This window comes from Oncorhynchus clarkii, chromosome 16, assembly GCF_045791955.1.
Source record: "Oncorhynchus clarkii lewisi isolate Uvic-CL-2024 chromosome 16, UVic_Ocla_1.0, whole genome shotgun sequence".
NCBI classification, from domain to species: Eukaryota; Metazoa; Chordata; class Actinopteri; order Salmoniformes; family Salmonidae; genus Oncorhynchus; species Oncorhynchus clarkii.
This window is the reverse complement of record NC_092162.1, coordinates 12,146,330-12,167,818: the sequence shown is the minus strand read 5'-3', so window position 1 is coordinate 12,167,818 and position 21,489 is coordinate 12,146,330. Positions and strand designations below refer to the sequence as shown.

Genomic DNA, 21,489 nt, shown 5'->3' with positions numbered 1-21,489 from the left:
AAAGCATGCGGTCTGATATGGATTATACACAGCATCAAGCCTCCCAGAAAACAGCTGACTCGGCCACTAGACACTATGGCTTCTTTCACTGCACACAACGGGAAAAGCTAACTCTGAAAGTTTTGTACTCTCAACGACGCCAAGTGAAACTTAAAAAGCATTCATGTTGGCTATTTGGCTTTTTTTTCAGACTGGGCCTAATCGACAAAGAGCCTTAAGATGTTTTGGGGGAGCAACTGTTTTGCTAGCTTGAGTATTAGACACTGACCTTTTCAAAAAGATTAGGATCGGTGCAGTTAGAAACCAGTTGGCATACGGAGGCTGTCCTTTTGCAAACAAGAGGTAAAGGTCAACTCTCAGACCTGTGAACTTATCTTAAGCCGTTGAAAACAAAGTGATTCCTTCCCGTCCAGATGGAATACATCAATAGGAAGCCTAATGGATCATGGGTGTGTGTGTGTGTGTAATGTTGCAAACTAAAAACCTGTTGTGACAATGAATCAAATCAAAGTGTACTGGTTGCGTACACAGTTCAGCAGGTGATATAGCGACGCAGCGAAATACTTACGTTACTAGCTCCTAACAATGCAGTCAAACGTCAAACGGCTAAAATGTAAAGAAAAAAAAAACCAAAAAAGGGAAGAAATCAACAATGGTGGGACGAATTCAATGAACAACTCAAAATAGCACTGTAGATGTATCAAAATGCAATCTATACATATCTACACAGGGGGAATTTACACGATATATACTACGAATGATAGGTACAGCAGTAGATACACTGCCGTCAGGTTGTATTCAGACCCCTTGACATTTTCCACTTTTTTTAACGTTACAGCCTTATTCTAAAATGTATTAAATAGATGAGAAAAATAAAACAATCTACACAGTACTTTGTTGAAGCACCTTTGGCAGCGATTACAGCCTCAACTCTTCTTGGGTATGACGCTACCAGCTTGGGGAGTTTGGGGAGTTTCTTTATTTGGGGAGTTTCTCCCATTCTTCTCTGCAGATCCTCTCAAACGCTATCAGGTTGGACGGGGAGTGTTGCTGCACAGCTATATTCAGGTCGGAGATGTTAGTTCTGGTTCAAGTTCAGGCTCTGGCTGTGCCACTCAAGGACATTCAGAGACTTGGCCGAAGTCACTCATACATTGTCTTGGCTGTGTGCTTAGGGTCGTTGTCCTGTTAGAAGGTGAACCTTCGCCCCAGTCTGAGGTCCTGAACGCTCTCAAGCAGGTTTACATCAAGGATCTCTCTGTACTTTGCTCCGTTTATATTTCCCTCGATCCTGACTAGTCTCCCAGTACCTGCCGCTGAAAAACATCCCCACACCATGATGCTGCCACCACCATGCTTCACCATAGGGATGGTGCTAGGTTTCCTCCAGACCTGACGCTTGGCATTCAGGCCAAAGAGTTCAATCTTGGTTTCATCAGACCAGAGAATATTGTTTCTCATGGTCTGACAGTCCTTTAAGTGCCTTTTTGGCAAACTTCAAGCAGGCTGTCATGTGCCTTTACTGAGGATTGTTTTCCGTCTGGCCATTCTACCATAAAGGCCTGATTGGTGGAGTGCTGCAGAGATGGTTGTCCTTCTGGAAAGTTCTACCATCTCCACAGAGGAACTCTGGAGCTCTGTCAGAGTGACCACCGGGTTCTTGATCACCTCCCTGACCAAGGCCATTCTCCCCCGATTTCTCAGTTTGGTTGGGGGGCCAGCATTAGGAAGAGTCTTGGTGGTTCCAAACTTCTTCCATTTAAGAATGATGGAGGCCGCTGTGTTCTTGGGGACCTTCAATGCTGCAGAAATATTTTGGTACCCTTGCCCAAGCCTGTGACTCGACACAATCCTGTCTCTGAGCTCTACGGACAATTCCATCAAAATCATGGCTTGGGTTTTGCACTGTCAACTGTGGGACCTGATAAAGACAGGTGTGTGCCTTTCCAAATCATGTTCAATCAGTTAAATTTACCACAGATGGACTCCAATCAAGTTGTAAAAACATCTCAAGGATGATCAATGGAAACAAGATGCACCTGAGTTCAACTTAGAGTCTCATAGCTAAGGGTCTGAACACTTATGTAAATAAGGGATTTCTGTTTTTTTATAAAAACCTGTTTTCGCTTTGTTATTGTGTAGATTGATGAGACCCCCCAAAAAATGATTTAATTAATTTCAGAATAAGGCAGTAACGTAACAAAATGTGGAAAAAGGGAGGGGGTCTGAATAGTTTCCTGAATGCACCTTATATTAGAGTGAGCTACAAATCTAACATGAGCACTTCAGTAGCTAACTATTTGAGCAGCTTTCTGTTCAACACTTGGGAAATACAATAATACAATGAGTATGCGAGTCAAAATGGCTAACGAGAAAACGGGAAGCAAAAGAGAAGAGCATCAAGGAAACCTTTAGTATCCTTTAAAGTATCCTTTAAAGTTGCCCTTAAATCGACTTTTTAGTCATAAAACATAAAATAACACCTTTATGGTTTCTACACATTCTCCTTTGATGCTAGCTAGCTGTCTATCCCTTAATGCCAAGACTGGTAGCTAACACAATAAACCCAGAGGCTGTGTCATCCAAAATACATTTGCATGATTTACCCATTGTGCAGCCTCACATTTTCCAACCATGCTCAGGAGAGTTTTAAAATAAGATAAACCGATACGTGATAAATAATTTAAAAGCACAATCAATATTTAAACGATGGGCCCTTGTTGTAAGAGAGCAGATGAGGGCTGTTTAATTAAGACATTGTGGGATAAAAGTAATGGGATTCTATTGAGAACAACAATGATTTTTAGGCGATACGGCAAAACTGTTAACCCATCTATCCAACTAAAGACACAGGAAACTCGCACGCACACATACACAGACAGACACCTGCACATGTGCTCACACACACACACACATTAATGAGCCCAGTAATGATCCAATAATCCCATTGATATGCCATCAATGTTTGCAATGCACACAGGTGACTTCTTAATGACGTGTATCAAATCACAATGTTAATCGTGATGTCTGTTGTTGCGAGGTTTTCATGTTTGTTTCAGTGTCGTTGCCTCTATGATACCAGGCTGCTAACACCAGCTATAAATAAAACAACAATTTATTTCAGTGCGATCAACACACAACTTTGCCTATAGCACTCCGTGATGCAGTAGCGATGGTAACCTTGGTCGTAAATAGCTGGGGATATTTTTTTTCGGGCACATTTTACGACTGCGCATTTATATCATTGTTAATAATTTAGAGTTTCCGTGAGTCATGTGTTTGTTAGAGGATGCAAACAGTTTAATAGCTGAGTCACATCATAATAAACTTCATAAAAGTCATAAAAACATTCAGTCAAAAGAAAAGGGACTTGAGTATGGAGGACAGACGGGTGTAGGATTATTACTAAAAAACATCGGACTATTTAGCAAACAACTAACATGTATGTACCAGATGGCAGTCACATTCAATATGAAACAACTGGTGGCTCTGAAGAGGCAAGTACACCTATACATTCCGTTAAGTGTCATCTCATCTTGCTTTCAACAAACTTAATTACGTTAATTAACAAGGCCGTCGCCCATCACACCACATCTGTTTGACAGTGCACGGTGGCTAACTCAGCTGCTAGCATTAGGACATGTTAATAAACTATGTTATGCTAATATTGTGTTTGTTTGCCTGACCTCCATGCTGGAAGCGGTGCGTGGTGACTGCCGACAGCTGCATGCTAATACTGCAGGGAGTCCACTTCCCTAATCATGAGAGAGAGAGAGAGGGTGGAGGAGAGATGCAGTAGGGAAGGAGGGTGGAGAGAGAGGGTGGGTGGATAGAGAGAGAGGGTGGGTGCAGGAGGAGAAGGATAATAGGGTGGACTAAACAGCAGGACTCTGCCAGCTTGTTAATTGGACCTGACCATTAGGAATGCACACACCCATGACAGATGACATTTAAACAACGCACCACAGCAGTGTAACGTCGCACAACCCCGTCTGTAGCATAGACACTCCTTATCATAAAATAGGCTGGTGGCTGCGAGGCCACGCCTCTCTACGACTCTAAACACTCATATTTAAGGGTGTTACACTTTTCATCCAGGTAAATGAAGCAATGCCAAACAGAGTATCAACAAACTCAAAATACTCCAGGAGTGACTTCAAAGTGGTGCGTGCCACTGTAGATTTACAGAAACATTTACAGTTAGCTACTGTAAAGAGCAATGCATTAAGGGCACTCTGCTGTAAAATTATTTGACACATTTTTTTACAGTAAGGTACTGTATTACCTGTTTTGCTGTATTTTTTACAGCAGCATAATTTGAATTATGGTGCATTGTGGGAAAATGCTGTGGGTGGCTAAATAATCTCTGGCTCATTTATCATATTTTGAGGCTTTATTTGTTTCACCTGTTAGTGAAAATGCTGTACCCAACAGAATACAGTACCATACTGTATTTTTGAAAACTAAAAACATTTACCTCTAAATCTACAGTAATTTACTAGCTACTGTGCTGCCAGTAATTTACTGTAAATCAGTACCACCACACAGAATACAGTACCATACTGTATTTTTTGGTGTGCCAAAAAGCATTTGAACACTAGTGGGTGCATGTTTTTTCTTTTTCTGGCGCATTAACATATTTTGAGGCGTGTGTTGTAAGAGGCTATATTTGTTGCTGCTGTTAGTGAGTGCTGTACTAATTTAACTTAAATGTGCCAGTAGTTCCATAACAATTGAATGTGTATCATGGACAAATCAGAGTGGCAGCAAGTCTCAACTCTTTAATGGTTGAGTTTTTAGCCATGTCCTTTTGCCCTGTAGTCACTGCCAGTTTAGAAGCCTTTGTTTAAGCCTCTAGAAGTGCAAGTGAATTACAAATATTCATTGGTATGCTGTAATATATAATTACTATTCACTGTTAGCAATTGCTGTGATTTTATTGCAATGGCTTCTGTGCTGCCAGTAATTATTGTAAAAACAATAGGACATATTTTACAGTGTGTCCACGTATGTGTGTGTCCACGTGTGTGTGTGTTCTATGTGTGTGTGTGGTGGGCTCATTAATCTGGCCTTGCCCATTATTTTTCCACAGAGAGACTAATCACACGGCTGTGATGCGCTCCAGGGGGTTAGGCCGGTACAACCCATCCTTCCATCCATGCCTGCCTGGGACACACACAGCTAGGCAGGCAGCACTCTGTCTCCCCTCTTGCTCTCTGCTCCAACCCAATGAGGGTCATGGAGAAGATGGAGCTTCCCCACTATTTAACTGTGCCTCATGACTATCGCAGCACATCTAGTACCTAGTTACACTCCCTTCCTTTTCCCCGCCCTGCTCCACTAACCTGTATGCCAGGGACAGAGCACAGCGATTGCCTTTACATAGCATGACCACTGCTTAGCAGGCAGGCTGTGGCACAATGTTCACGTTCGTTAAGTCATCCTATTAGGATCTTTTAATCGTCTACCTCTACAGGTAATCCGATGATCATGATTGACAGGTACTGGCATGCAAATCTGCAGCTGTTCTTGTTCTCATTTCTATTGTTAGACTTCTCTTCTTCAACAGGCATTTATCCTCAAAGGTAAAAGTAATCATGTGGCTGACATGTTGTTTCTATGCAATAGCCTTGTGTATGTACTGTGTAATAACGAATAAACGATCGAACGCAGGGTTTTTCCGCTTTCAATTGCTTGCAGGGCACAGGGCTGCATACTTCACAGACACGGTGTAAAAGCCCCTCTTGCCTTGGATGCTGCGTTTTCCTCATGATTTTTCATGCACTAGTCTTACTCAGGAGGGGCAGATCAAAAAAGCTAATTCACACATCCACGGAGGTAAGCAGAAAACGAGACAGTGGTTGCTGTGATCGTCAAAATGACAAACTCAGATGTGGTTACGCTGGTGGTTGATTTAGTGAAAATCACTGCAGCTTCATTAAGTGTTTTTACGAGATAAGCGGTGCGGAAGGAAAACGCACAGGCGGCAGGTTTTGGTGGGCATCTTCCCAGTTAGTTCCACTCGGAGGGGGAATCCACTGGTTTCACTTGCCAGACGGCGCTTCTGCCAGCCAGCCAACCTCACGTCACTTTAAGCACACTAAATAAATGTCCTCTATAATATCAAGCTCTTCATCAGCCCTATGCAAATTTATGGTCATTGATGTTCAGAATCAACCCACCTCATACACATTAAAATCTCCTCAGATTCCAAATGTTCTTGTCTAAGAAGTTTAAAGACGGAGCTTCAGATACAAGACAAATGTTTCTATTATCCAATCAGGTGATCCAATAACCTTTCACCCCAGCTCAAGGATTCCAGACTCGTACATTGTGACGTCATTAGGCTACATTATATGCCACATTCAAAGCTGAACAGTTGATAAAATGCTGAATATTACATAAAAATGTCTGCAACACATAGATTGGTTGAAATGGACAGTGTAACAGAACAATTAATTATTGATGTACACTGATTGATTGGCATAGCACAGGGACTTGAGTCCACTGATACTGAGTTAAATGGGTCATTGGTTCCTGAGAGGCCCACAGATGGAGTAGGGAGGGACGTAGGGAGGGGGAGGCATTATTCTGTGGACTGTAAGTTGACTAGTATATGTGGCGTTTTATTAAGATCCCCATTAGCTGTTGTGAAAGCAGCAGCTACTCTTCCTGGGGTCCACACAAAACATGACACATAACATAATACAGAACATGACTAGACAAGAACAGAACTACATCAATTTAAAAAAAACATCCCACATAGTCCTGATAAACTCAGCAAAAAAAGAAATGGCCCTTTTTCAGGATCCTGTCTTTCAAAGATAATTTGTAAAAATCCAAATAACTTCACAGATCTTAATTGTTAAGGGTTTAAACACTGTTTCCCATGCTTGTTCAATGATCCATAAACAATTAATGAACATGCACCTGTGGAAAGGTTTATAAGACACTAACAGCGCACAGACGGTAGGCAATTAAGGTCACAGTTATGAAAACTTAGGACACTTTCTATTGACTCTGAAAAACGCCAAAAGAAAGATGCCCAGGGATCCTGCTCATCTGCGTGAACATGCCTTAGGCATGCTGCAAGGAGGCATGAGGACTGCACATGTGGCCAGGGAAATAAATTGCAATGTTCGTACTGAGAGACACCGAAGACAGCGCTATAGGGAGACAGAACGGACAGCTGATCGTCCTCGCAGTGGCAGACCACGTGTAACAACACCTGCACAGGATCGGTACATCCGAATGTCACACCTGCTGGACAGGTACAGGATGGCAACAACAACTGCCCGAGTTACACCAGGAACGCACAATCCCTCCATCAGTGCTCAGACTGTCCGTAAAAGACTGAGAGAGGCTGGACTGAGGGCTTGTAGGCCTTTTGTAAGGCAGGTCCTCACCAGACACCACCGGCAACCACGTCGCCTATGGGCACAAGCCTACTGTCACTGCAAAAAGTGCTCTTCACTGACGAGTCGTGTTTTTTTCTCACCACGGGTAATGGTCGGATTCGCGTTTATCGTCGAAGGAATGAGCGTTACACCGAGGCCTGTACTCTGGAGCGGGATCGATTTGGAGGTGGAGGGTCCGCCGTGGTCTGGGGCGGTGTGTCACAGCATCATCGGACTGAGCTTGTTGTCATTGCAGGCAATCTCAACTCTGTGCGTTACAGGGAAGACATCCTCCTCCCTCATGTGGTACCCTTCCTGCAGGCTCATCCTGACACGACCCTCCAGCATGACAACGCCACCAGCCATACTGCTCGTTCTGTGCATGATTTCCTGCAAGACAGGAATGTCAGTGTTCTGCCAAGGCCAGCGAAGAGCCCGGATCTCAATCCCATTGAGCTGGGACCTGTTGGATCGGAGGGTGAGGGCTAGGGCCATTCCCCACAGAAATGTCCGGGAACTTGCAGGTGCCTTGGTGGAAGAGTGGGGTAACATCTCACAGCAAGAACGGGCAAATCTGGTGCATTCCATGAGAAGGAGATGCACTACAGTACTTAATGCAGCTGGTGGCCACACCAGATACTGACTGTTACTTTTGATTTATTTGGACTCCCCCTTTGTCCAGAGACACATTATTACATTTCTGTTAGTCACATGTCTGTGGAACTTGTTCAGTATGTGTCTCAGTTGTTGAATCTTATGTTCATACAAATATTTACACATGTTAAGTTTGCTGAAAATAAACGCAGTTGACAGTGAGAGGACGTTTCTTTTTTTGTTTAGTTTATCAATACATACACACAAACTATCTAGGTGAAATATGGGAGAGGCGTTGTGCCGTGAGGTGTTGCTTTCTCTGTTTTTTGAAACCAGCTTTGCTGTTCATTTGAGTAATATAAGATGGAAGAGAGTTCCATGCAATAATGGATTTATATAAGGGAGTAGAAGGCGGGAGGGATATAGGGATGGATGGAGAGAAAGAGACTAGGGGAGCAGATTGTGGAGACCTGGCTGTGGAGGGAGACCAAACACCTGGCTAATGTCTCCACAGGCTCTAATTAACATCTGACCCAGGCAGTGCTGCCTGCTTGGTGGCCTGTTACCAAGAGCCACCGTTATTCCCCCGCCTGCCAAAGAGCCTATATCACCGGCGACCTTCTACCGCTGTGTAGGACATGGCATCCATTTAATCCCCCATCCAAGGCTTTTCATTGGCCATGTTTCTGGCTCTGTAGCCTTGATCAATCAACAGATAAGGGAGGCTTGTTAAGAGCTGGTTTACACACACATCCCTCCCACCAGATTACAACACGGCTCTACTCCCCTGGCAACAGGGAACTGGACTAAGTTAAGAGACCTACATGGGTTGGGAGTGTGCACACAACATACTGTATATATAAAGCATGTCGAGATGTTCAGAACTTTACATGGACTTCATGGGTCTCAAATACACTTGATATTCGGTATTGAAAATGATTCGATGTGGTGGGGGTGAAAAATCATTGTTGCACAAATGGCTTTCGCACACACACAAAAATGAGGGCCCCTCAAGGTTCTTTGGTAAGAGTGATGGTTTTTTTTTAGTGGTAATTCAAATGTAGGGGAGGTGGCTCATTAGAATATTTTGGGGTGTGTTTTGCTCACAGCTCTTTTTGTGCAACCGTGGGTGAGGAGAGTGTCATTCCAGTTTATCTAGTGTGTTGTGTTATGTCATTACGTATTTTATATGAATATGACCAATGATGGTGTCTCGTGGCAGACTCATGTATGGCCTTAGTAGTTCTCTACTCAGGGACCCCAGCCATTCCAGAGCTAACACAACTGATTCAACTTGCTAATAAAACCTGTGGAATTGTAATAATATAATAACGCTATTAAACTCAAATAAAAACCTGTATGGATCCACAAAGAACCTTTGAGATTGAGAAATGTTCTTTACAGAACCATTCTCTATAAAGGTTCTATATAGCCCCTGAAAGGGTTGTGACCATAGCGGAATTCTTTTTTGGTGCTACATCTAACCTTTTTTTAATGGTTCTTTATAGAAAAGTGGTCACTAACCTTTTCTGAGTCAAGATCCCTTTCACATTCAAAAAGCAATCCGAGATCTACCGCTCAGATGTATTTTTTAACATGACTTAACATGAAGCTAATAAAAACAGTTCTGTGTGGATGAGGTTTGTGCAGTAGGCAGGCCTAATACATTTCCACAGCATATTGGCTATATGCCTGACATGCCTATATGGCTCTTCTCAGACCATGTTATATTTCAAATCTTGAGCTTTGATAACAAAATAGATCAGTTGGTGTAAGGCACAGCTGAGCATAAATTGAAATGATTTGCAAATTTTATTTTTGGTCATTGTGCTTTGAAGACAACTGGGAAATCATGACGTCAGTGATCTTCAGGTCGGAAAGTCGGAGCTCTAGAAAGATGCCAGAGATTCCGAGTCTGATGACCGACTTTGAACAGTTTGATGACTGTTCAAAGCAATTGGGAACTCGTTTTTTTTCGAGTTCCCAGTTGTCTTGAACGCACTGAAGTCGGAAGTCGAGATTTCTGAGTTCCCAGTTGTTTTGAGCACGGCATTAGTCTCAGCGGAGGGAGGGAGAGAGCAGCAGAGGGTCCGCCTCACGGTCCCTGCTCTCTCCTTCCTTTCCTCCCGTGAGACTGAGGGGACACTGTCTCCACCTGATGGCGGAACTCGAGTCGCACCGCACCTGCCTCTTGCACCAATTCATGTTGTTCTTATGATCAGAGATTGTGAAATATTCCTCAATATTAAAATAGACACAACACTATTAATAATACAAATGCATACAGGCCCATGGGGCAGCGCACAATTGGCCCAGCGTCGTCCGGGTTAGGGAGGGTTTGGCCGGCAGGGATATCCTTGTCTCATTGTGTACTAGCGACTCCTGTGGTGGCCCGGGCGCAGTGCACGCTGACACGGTCGCCAGGTGTACAGTGTTTCCTCCTCATTGGTACGGCTGGCTTCCGGGTTGGATGGGCATTGTGTCAAGAAGCAGTGCAGCTTGGTTGGGTTGTGTTTCGGAGGACACAAGGCTCTCGACCTTCGCCTCTCCCGAGTAAGTACGGGAGTTGCAGCGATGAGACAAGACTGTGACTACTACCAATTGGATACCACGAAATTGGGGAGAAAAAAAAGGGTCGATTTTTATTTATAAAAAAAAAAAATGGGAACACTTTGCCGAGTACGCAGAGCTTCTGAATCAACTGCACCTACCACCAACAGTGCAACACACACAAAAAAACACAAGCCTTTATCATTGGCTTTCCTACAGAAATCGACTGGTTGGTGACCACTGTTATAGAACCATCTAGAACCTTATGAGCACGGTTATTCATAAAACTTCAAAGTGGGCTAGGTTCCATATAGCACCAAAAAGGGGCCAACTGTGGCTACAAGCCAAAATAACCCTTATTTGGCACTATATAGAACCACTTGTTTTTAGCATGCATGCACTCACTATCTTTTTTCTTTTCTTTATGGAAATCAATAATAGCAATTTAGTAAGCCAAAGCTCCAGCATGCTGATCCATCTCGAGTCAATGCCAGGGGAGCTGAATTAATTAGCCCCTTATGTCATATATGTACAATACTTAATTCAATAAAAGTGCTATAATTCATGCAGAGCAAGTGCACTTTACCCTTTGAGAAAACAAAAGTGTGTAGTGGTACAGTACATTTGCTGCGCTACACACTCTAGCTGTGAGCTATAATGAATATTCATTAAACACTAGCAATGAAAGCTTAACTGACATTTTCTATATCGCCTCTAACCCCTTCAGAAAATACATCAACAGTTTAGCATTCTCTTAAATACCTTAACATCTCCAAAAAGAGGCATTAACGAAGAGTATTTAACAATGTTTTTTCAGTATTTTTTCAAATTTACTGTACATTGTAACTAAAAAAGCTGGAGATCTATACAGTCTCTATACAGTCTCTACAGTGCTCTGACCATATGACCTCATAAAAGAGGAAAGCCTGTGCTCTGACCATATGACCTCATAAAAGAGGAAAGCCTGTGCTCTGACCATATGACCTCATAAAAAAGGAAAACCTGTGCTCTGACCTATGACCTCATAAAAAAGGAAAACCTGTGCTCTGACCTATGACCTCATAAAAGAGGAAAACCTGTGCTCTGACCATATGACCTCATAAAAGAGGAAAACCTGTGCTCTGACCTATGACCCCATAAAAGAGGAAAGCCTGTGCTCTGACCATATGACCTCATAAAAGAGAAAAACCTGTGCTCTGACCATATGACCTCATAAAACAGGAAAGCCTGTGCTCTGACCCATGACCTCATAAAAGCACAGAGCACTGTCATAGGCTACATCATTTGACATGTCCACCAGTATCCGCGGCTCCACTTTGATCAAAATAATAGTCTACATGACAGTCCTGTCCATGTAGAGTACCTGTATTCCTCCTGGGTGAAAACTGGTATGATGGAGGGTTGCAGGACAGTGATAACCACCAGGGTCTTGTTGACTTTCATTGGCTCCCCGTCGTCATAGGCAACAATAACCAGCTGAAGAGGGAAATAAAATCAATTTGATGAATAAATGAAGTGGAACATGGGGTGTCACTCAAAAGCCCCCCCCCCAATCAGTAATTGTACATGGGTATGTACTCACGCTAAACACTAGATTGGGCTCTTCATTGAGGTTGACTCGTGTGATGACGCTGCCTGTGACTTCATCCACGTCAAATATGCTGCCACTGTAAGGTTCCTCATTCAGGTCCAGTCTGTAACGTACACGGCTGGCAGGGGTGCCCTGTGAACAGGAAAACACACACCTCCTGTTCATTTATCTGCAATGACAAGACTATCTACCCAAAGCTCTAAGGCAGGAACTCGGTTGGGTGTCTAGATCATTTTGGGCGGTGAAGTGAGGGGGAATGAGAGCCTCCAGGGGGAGAAAACATATCTCTCTCTCTCAATTTTTTTTTTTTTTATCCTAGTTGATTTTCCATGATAAAATAGCTTCTTGAGATGCTAAGACTCTGCTTGTGCCCAGTAGCTTGGCTGGCAGCAAAGAACAAGGAGATTAGTCTTCCCAGTCAATAGCCAGTCATGAGCAGGCTTGCAGTGTCTTCCTTTGTTTGAATAGAGAGAAAGCTACACTTTCAACAATAGATTTTTCTTTAGCTTCCTCAACTTTCACAGTGTGTGATCATAACATTTAGTGACAAAGCAACTACTCTGCTTATCAGATTGATTAAAGGGGGAGGGGTTCACTCTGGGTTGGGGTATTAAATAATACCAGTATAATGAATGCTGATTGTGTAGCTTGTTCATAGGATCGTGTTAATTGCGTATCGCATATAAAACATTATTAGACAAGATGGGAAATGAGAGGAGTAATTGAACTCCTGATATCAGGAGCCCAACAGAGTGTGATTACCTTTCTCTCATTAACAACTGATCTTCTCTATTGTGACGCCAAACCTTCCCTCCCTGCATGAATACTGAACAGTTGGGAGAAAACATTGAACAGCTTGCACAGCGCACTGAATTCACTGAACCAAAGAGACTTGACTTGAGTCTCATCCAGCTTTGACTTGAGTTTCAAAAAGTATCATCTCTTTGAGGACCAACTTGGACATAGGATAGGTTGTGCTACAAAAGCTCATATTAAAAGGCAGACCATTGTCTCTGAGATGCTGAGGATAGTGGAGGGAACAGTGACATCGTCACATAAAATCTGCATTGTGGACCAGCATTCTCAGACTCCCACCCTCCACAGCTTATCTGTCAACAAACTTGGATGGAGAGAAAGAAAGAAAGAGAGCGAGAGAGGTAGAGAAAGAGCGAGAGAGGGGAGAGGAAGGGAAGTAGTCGAAAGAGAGAGTGAAAACTAGAGGAAGGGAGGTTCTCTGCTGTGTCTCTTCGCCTGAATTCATGACCAGGAGTGACCTGTGTGTGATACTGGGGGGCTGGCCTGCTTTGAGGCTCTCGTCAGGCTCGGTGCCAGGAAGGCTCTGTGGCGTCTCCATCTCCCTCCCCGTCTCTTTCAGTGATTCATCTCGCAGCTCAGCTTGAGAACCTGCCTTTCCTGTCATCTCAGAACTGCTTTACATACTACTGAGAGAGAGAAGTGATGCGGAGTGGGGCGCTGGCAGCACCAGTCCCAGCCCAGCCAGGGCCTCCCACCCATGCAGAGAGATATCACAGGGGCTCAGCTCAGCCTGCCCAGCCTGCCAGGCAGAGGTGGTCTCCAGCGGGGCAAGCCTGGACCTCCGATGGGGCTCTCTACTCTTCCTTTCCTGTGCTCTCTTTTCTTTTTCTGTCCTGTTTTCTTCCCTCCTCTACTACCGACTGCTGTGACCAATAACACAATTCTTTAGAATAACTTGACCTATAACAGGACAGGAAACTGTCTCTATACAGTAAGCTCTGTCCTACTGTACCACTATGCACTAGCTACATATGGAATATTATCTATGCGTTTGAGAAATGCCTTAGACTATTTCCACAGCATATCAATTGACTGTTATCATTCATGAATAACATCTGCTCTGTGCGTTATTTGTTCTGAGAGATCGTAAGTCATCTACCAATGTGACGGGTGAATTTGTGAAATCAAGCGTTTAATACCATTGTATATTCAGGAGCTTGTTGCCGAGGCATGGATAATTCTCTACGCCTTGAGACGTCGGCTTGGTAACACTGGTATTATTTTTTTTCAGGCCACAGGCCAATGAAATCCCACAACACAGTAAGCATGAGGAATATGCTCCTATACGACATGCAGAAGGCAGATTGCTTTCTGCCTGAAGGTCCACCCATGGCTATAAGATGTAAGAACATGTAGTGATATCAACCTCTGTCATGAATAACCATCTATAACTCATGTATGAATGAACAAATCCACCAACACAAGACATTATAAATAAATGAAAGCCCAAAATGATGAGACTTTGCCTCCCACAGAAATAATAGCATAACATAACCAAAACACACTGCAAAAACTCCAACTCCGACCGACGCACACTATCTGGCCAGAAGTATGTGGACACCTGCTCGTCGAACATTCCAAAATCATGGGCATTAACATGGAGTTGGTACCCCCCTTCGCTGCTATAACAGCCTGCGCTCTTCTGGGAAGGCTTTCCACTAGATGTTGGAACATTTGAGAGGGGGACTTGCTTCCATTCAGCCACAAGAACAATAGTGAGGTCAGGCACTGATGATGTTGGGCAATTAGGCCTGGATTGCAGTAGGCATTCCAATTCATCCCAATGGTGTTCGATGGGGTTCAGGTCAGGGCTCTGTGCATCCCAGTCAAGTTCTTCCACACCGATCTTGACAAACCTTTTCTGTATGGACCTCGCTTTGTGCACGGGGGCATTGTCATACTGAAACAGGAAAAGGCCTTCCCCAAACTGTTGCCACAAAGTTGGAAGTGCAGAATTCTCTAGAATGTCATTGTATGCTGTAGCGTTAAGATTTCCCTTCACAGGAACTAAGGAGCCTGATCGTGAGCTCTTTCACCAAACTTTACAGTTGGTACTATGCATTCAGGCAGGTAGCATTCTTCTGGCATCTGCCAACCCAGATTTGTCTGTTGGACTGCCAGATGGTGAAGCATGATTCAGCAGTCCAGAGAATGTGTTTACACTTCTCCAGAGTCCAATGGCGGCGAGCTTTACACCACTCCAGCTGACGCTTGGGATTGTGCATGGTTATCTTAGGCTTGTGTGCGTACGGCTGCTCAACCATGGAAACCCATTTCATGAAGCTCCAGACGAACAGTTCTTGTGCTGACGTTGCTTCCAGAGGCAGTTTGGAACTCGGTAGTGAGTGTTGCAACCCAGGACAGACAATTTGTACGCGCTATGCGATTCAGCACTCGACGGTCCCATTCTGTGAGCTTGTGTGGCCTACCACTTCACGGCTGAGCCATTGTTGCTCCTAGACATTACAGTTGACCGGGGCAGATCTAGCAGGACAGAAATTCGACGATTTACTTTTTCGAAAGGTAGCATCCTATGATAGTGCCACGTTGAAAGTCATTGAGCTCTTCAGTATGGGCCATTCTACTGCCAATGTTTGTCTATAGAGATTCCATGGCTGTGTGCTAGATTTTATAAACCTGTCAGCAACAGGTGTGGCTGAAATAGCTAAATCCACTAATTTGAAGGGGTGTCCACATACTTTTGTGCATGTAGTGTATCTAAATCAATAAGCATTCCAACAATAGGACACCATCCTCTGTGGACCATGCTTATTAATTAGAAACACATCATGCAAACACAACTACAATGAACAAGCACAGTAACTTTTTCTCCTCTAAATCGCTGGCTTGGACAGAGCTGAGTCAATCACTGTCTCACCGGCATCGCCATGGGAGCAGAAACCTGGCAGCCATGTTGTAAAGTTACAGTCAAGCACAGAGCACAGAGCCGTCACATTGTCGTCTACTCACAGGAGGGTCTAGGTCCTCTGCCTGTACCGTGGCGACCACGGTCCCCTTGACTGCGTTGGGAGCTACCATGCCCCTGTACACCACCTGGCTGAACACTGGAGAGTAGTCATTCATATCCTGGAGAAGAAAAAGAGAAACACAACTATGTAATTAGTGAGATAAGTGTCTGAATCAACAGCTCTTTTGACTGTAAAAACCTACTACTGCAACGACTACTACAAACTACTGCTATATCTGCTACTACTACTGCTAATACTACTGCTACAACTATTACTGCAAACTACTGCTATTCCTGCTACTGCTTCTATTACTACTACTACCGCTGCTACTACAAACTACTGCTACTACAACTACTACAAACTACTGCTATATCTGCTACTACTACTGCTAATACTACTGCTACAACTACTACTGCAAACTACTGCTATTTCTGCTACTGCTTCTACTACTGCTTCTATTACTGCTTCTATTACTACTACTACCGCTGCTACTACAAACTACTGCTACTACTACAACTACAAACTACTGCTACTACTACTGCCACTACAAACTATTGCTACTACTACAAACTACTGCTACTACTAAAAACTGCTGCTACTACTACAGACTACTGCTACAAACTACTGCAACTACTACTACTATTGCTACTACTACCACTGCTAATGCTACTAATACTGATACTACTCCTACTACTACTGCTACTACTACCACTACTACTACCACCGCTAATGCTACTAATACTGATGCTACTCCTACTGCTACTGCTACTACTACTAATAATGCTACTAACACTGATTTTACTGCTACTACTGCTACTTCTACTACTGCTATGACTATTGCTACTACCACTACTACTGCAACTATTACTACAAACTACTGCTACTGCTACTATAGCTACTGCTACTACTACTACTGCTAATGCTACTAATACTGACACAACTTCTACTACTGCTACTAAAAACTACTGACACTGCTACTACCACTATAACTACTACTACAAACTACTGTTACTGCTGCTACTACAACTAATACTGCTGCTATTACAACTACTACTACTGCTACTAATACTGACACAACCTCTACTACTGCTACTACTACTATAAACTACTGCTGCTATTACTACTACTACTGTTGCTGCTGCTACTACAACAACTACTACTACTGCTGCTGGTACCCCAACTACTTCTACTGCTAATGCTACTAATACCGATACAACTTATACTACTGCTACTCCAAACTACTGCTACGACTACTGCTACTACAACTACTACTAGTACTACTAAAACTACTGCTATTACTACCAACTACTGCTACTGCTGCTGCTAGTACTACTACTAAAAACTACTGCTATGACTACTACTGCTACCACTACGACTACTACTCCTATTGCTACTACTACTAATGCTACTAATACTGATACTACTCCAAATACTGTTACTACTGCTACTATTGCTACTACTACTACTACTGATAATGCTACAAATACTGTTGCTACAAGTACTACTATTGCTACTATTACTATCATTAATATTACTACTATTACTAACACTGAAACAACTGCTACTGCTACTACTACTAATACTGCTACTAGTACGACTACTACTACTACTGCTACAAGTACTACTACTGCTAAAATCAAATTTACTGGTCACACACATATTTACCAGATGTTATTGCGAATTTAGCAAAATGCTTGTGTTCTTAGCTCCAACAGTGCAGTAGTATCTAACAATACACACAAATCTAAAAGTAAAAGAATGGAATTAAGAAATATATAAATATTGGGACGAGCCATGTCAGAGTGGCATTGACTAAAATACAGTAGAATACAGTATATACATTTGAAATGAGTAACTGAATGTTAACTGAATGTTAACATTATTAAAGTGAATAGTGTTCCAGGTCTCTGAACAGAGGGCAGCAGCCTCTAAGGTGCAGGGTTGAGTAACCGCTGAATAGTGTTCCAGGTCTCTGAACAGAGGGCAGGAGCCTCTAAGGTGCAGGGTTGTGTTTAACCGGTGGTAGCCGCTATTTAATAGTCTGATGGCCTTGAGATAGGCCATGCTACCATTACTACTACTACTACTCATACTACTGCTACTACTACTGCTACTAGTACTATTGCTACTGCTCATACCGCTCCTACTACTACTACTATGCTATAATAACAATAATAAAGATACCCCTCACATGTGGATGCTTCCAGTTGTCAGAATGAGAACTACTACAATAAGAGAGATACCCCTCACAGTTAGATGCTCAGCATGAAGCATGTCTGTGTATACATGAGTTTGTAAACAGATACCCTCCATTAACATGCTGCATCTTCAGTGTGTTGGATTGATTTCAATATTTTTGTGAGTTAGTGAAGTAGCTAGCACCATCACTGTCACTGCTGCTGGACATGGCAAACCATTTCCCCCTGCTCATCGTTCGGCGGCCTTCACAACTGTCAGCCTGGCCTAGAGAGTCTCCCATTAGCACTTAGCACAATTAGCACCAAAATGTCATACAGAAATATCTAATTTACGTAATTATTAACACCCCTGAGTCAATACTTTGTAGAAACACATTTGGAGGCGATAAGTCTCTAAGCGCTTTGAACACCTGGATTGTACAATATTTGCCCATTATTATTAGAAAACATGTTTCAAGCTCTGTCAAGTTAATTGTTGATCATTGCTAGAGAGACATTTTCAAGCAGATTAAAGTCAAAACTGTAACTAGGCCACTCAGGAACATTCAATGTAATCTTGGTAAGCAATTTCAGTGTAGATTTGGTCTTGCCAGTGTAGATTTGGCCTTGTGTTTTAGGTTATTGTCCTACTGAAAGGTGAATTAGTCTCCCAGTGTCTGTTGGAAAGCAGACTGAACCAGGTTTTCCTCTAGGATTTTGCTTGTGCTTATTGCTTTATTTTTTATCATAATAAGCTCCCTAGTCCTTGCAGATGACAAGCATACCCATAACATGATGCAGCCACCACCATGCATGAAAATATGAAGAGTGGTCCTCAGTGATGTGTCGTGTTGGATTTGCCCCAAACATTACACTTTGTATTCAGGACAAAAAGTTCATTTTTGCCACTATTACTTAAGTGCCTTGTTGCAAACAGGATGAATGTTTTGGAATATTTGTATTCTGTACAGCCTTCCTTTTTTTCACTCTGCCATTTAGGTTAGTATTGTGGAGTAACCACAATGTTGTTGATCCATCTTAAGTTTTCTTACATCACAACGTATATACTAATTAACTGTTTTAAAATCACCATTGGCATGATGGTGAAATCCCTGAGCAGTTTCCCCCCTCTCCAGCAACTGAGTTAGGACGGAAACCTGTATCTTTGTAGTGACTGGGTGTATCAATACACCTTCCAAAGTATAATTAATAACTTCTCCATGCTCAAAGGGATAGTCATGGTCTGCTTTTTTTTTGTTTTTTTTACACATCTACCAATCTGTGCCCTTATTTGCGAGGCATTGAAAAACCATCCCTGTTCTTTGTGGCTGAGTCTGTGCTTCAAATCCACTTCTTGATTGAGTGACCTTACATATAATTGTATGTGTGGGGTACAGAGATGGTGTAGTCATTCAAAAATTGTGTTTTTATTGAACACAGAATGAGTCCAAGCAACTTATGCGATTTGTTAAGCACATTTTTACGCCTGAACATATTTAGGCTTCCCATAACAAAAGGGTTGAATACTTATTGACTCAAGACATTTCAGTTTTAAAATGTTTATTCATTTCCAAAATGTTCAACAAACAAAATTCCACTTTAACATTATGGGGTATTGTGTGTAGATTAGTGACACAAAATCTCAATTTAGGCAACTTTAAATTCAGGCTGTAACACAACAAAATGTGGAAAAAGTCAAGGGGTGTGAATACTTTCTGAGGGCGCTGTACACTCAATAGCAGACCATGAGACTTCATTATGGCTGGCACAGCGGGGCGTGCAGCGGAGGGACTGTTTTAACTTCAGGCTAGGGAGAGATCATTAGACCGTGTGTGTAAACCACAAAAGCAACAGCTTTATGTGGAGCTATGCCAAACCCATAGTCACTGGTAGAGGACATCAGTACTTTATTTTCCTAAAGAAGTCTTATTTTCCGAAGACACTGTGTCTGACGACTGAAGAGGCCCAATAATGAGTGCTGCTACTTGGATAGCTTGGATCAGAACAGAAAACATCTAGATTCTGTCCAGTGGCTGCTCAACTATTCATTATTAAGACAGAGCTACATTCTAAAGCATTCAGTAGAGTATGTCGCCTCACAAAGTCCAAGATGAGGCCAGGCTAGTTCAGGTATCCAAATTACACATCCTTCCCTGGCCTCCTCGTGCTCACAGAATTTATACAAAAACATTCTTGGTACAGTACCTCGGCTTGTTAATAAAACCTAGCGGTTCTCTGAGTGAGTTTTGCTCTGGCAGAGTGGAAAATGCTGCGGCAAAGAATCTCAACTGTGTTATTGTGTTTCTATTGATGGTTTCCTCATCAAGTCTATACAACCCATAGAAGCGATCTCACAGCTTAATCACTCCGCTCTCCCTCTAGTCTCCACGGACCAGGCATCACGTTACATTACCATCCTACCCCGCGCCGCACTGTTCTGTCTTAACAGCAAATAATCATCGATTAGCATCGCCAGACGGAAAGGTACACTATCTGTTTCCCTGCCCTTTAGATACAGGAAGGAGGATGGATACACCTCATTTGTACGTTTCATTCCTTTTTCCATGTTGTTTGGCTGGTAAAACACACAGGTCATCCTATTATTGACGAGTGAGGGAGTGAGAATGCTAAACCCTAACACAAAGCAGCAGTGCTTCACAGCTTCAAAGGTGTCGTCCTCCAGTGTCCCTCTTTAACAGTATTCTTTTTTCATGAGTAACATATCTATGTAGCAGCTAGATCGAAAGAATTCTACTCAAGGACACCGGCTGAGTACTACAGTCTTGTTTAAGTGCAGTGTAATACCACATCACCATCCTGATCTATTTTAGTGGCTACTTTTCTACTGTTCTACCGTTCTACTGTACCACAGTACTACTATAATACTGTACTACTATAATACTGTTCTACTGTTGTACTATAATACTGTTAAACTGTTCTACTGTACTACTGTACTACTATAATACTGTTCTACTGTACAACTATGATCCTGTTCTACTGTACTACTACAATACTGTTCTACTGTACTAATATACTACTGCTCAACTGTTCTACTGTACTACTATACTACTATAATACTGTTCTACTGTACTACTATGATCCTGTTCTACTGTACTGCTACAATACTGTACTGTAATACTGTTCTACTATAATACGGTTCTACCATAATACTGTTCTACTGTAATACTGTACTACTGTAGGACTGTACTACTGTGCAACTATAATACTGTTCTAATGTTCTACTGAACTACTGTAATAATGTCCTAATCTTCTAATATAATACTATTCTACTGTATTACTATAATATTGTACTACTATACTATTGTTCTACTGTACTACCATAATACTCTACTGTAATATTGTACTACTGTACTACTATAATACGGTTCTACTGT

The 21,489-nt window shown here is 42.5% G+C and overlaps 1 protein-coding gene across 1 annotated transcript in view; it reads right to left on the bottom strand.

Annotated features, from left to right (window-relative positions):
- Nucleotides 1-21,489, bottom strand: part of LOC139367968 (protocadherin-15-like) — a 205,477-nt gene that overhangs the window by 28,409 nt on the left and 155,579 nt on the right. The window contains exons 21-23 of the mRNA XM_071106395.1: nt 15,919-16,035; nt 12,124-12,264; nt 11,905-12,017 (exon numbers count right to left, since the gene is read on the bottom strand). Coding sequence (XP_070962496.1) covers nt 11,905-12,017; nt 12,124-12,264; nt 15,919-16,035 — 371 coding nt within the window. The remainder of the gene's footprint in view (nt 1-11,904; nt 12,018-12,123; nt 12,265-15,918; nt 16,036-21,489) is intronic.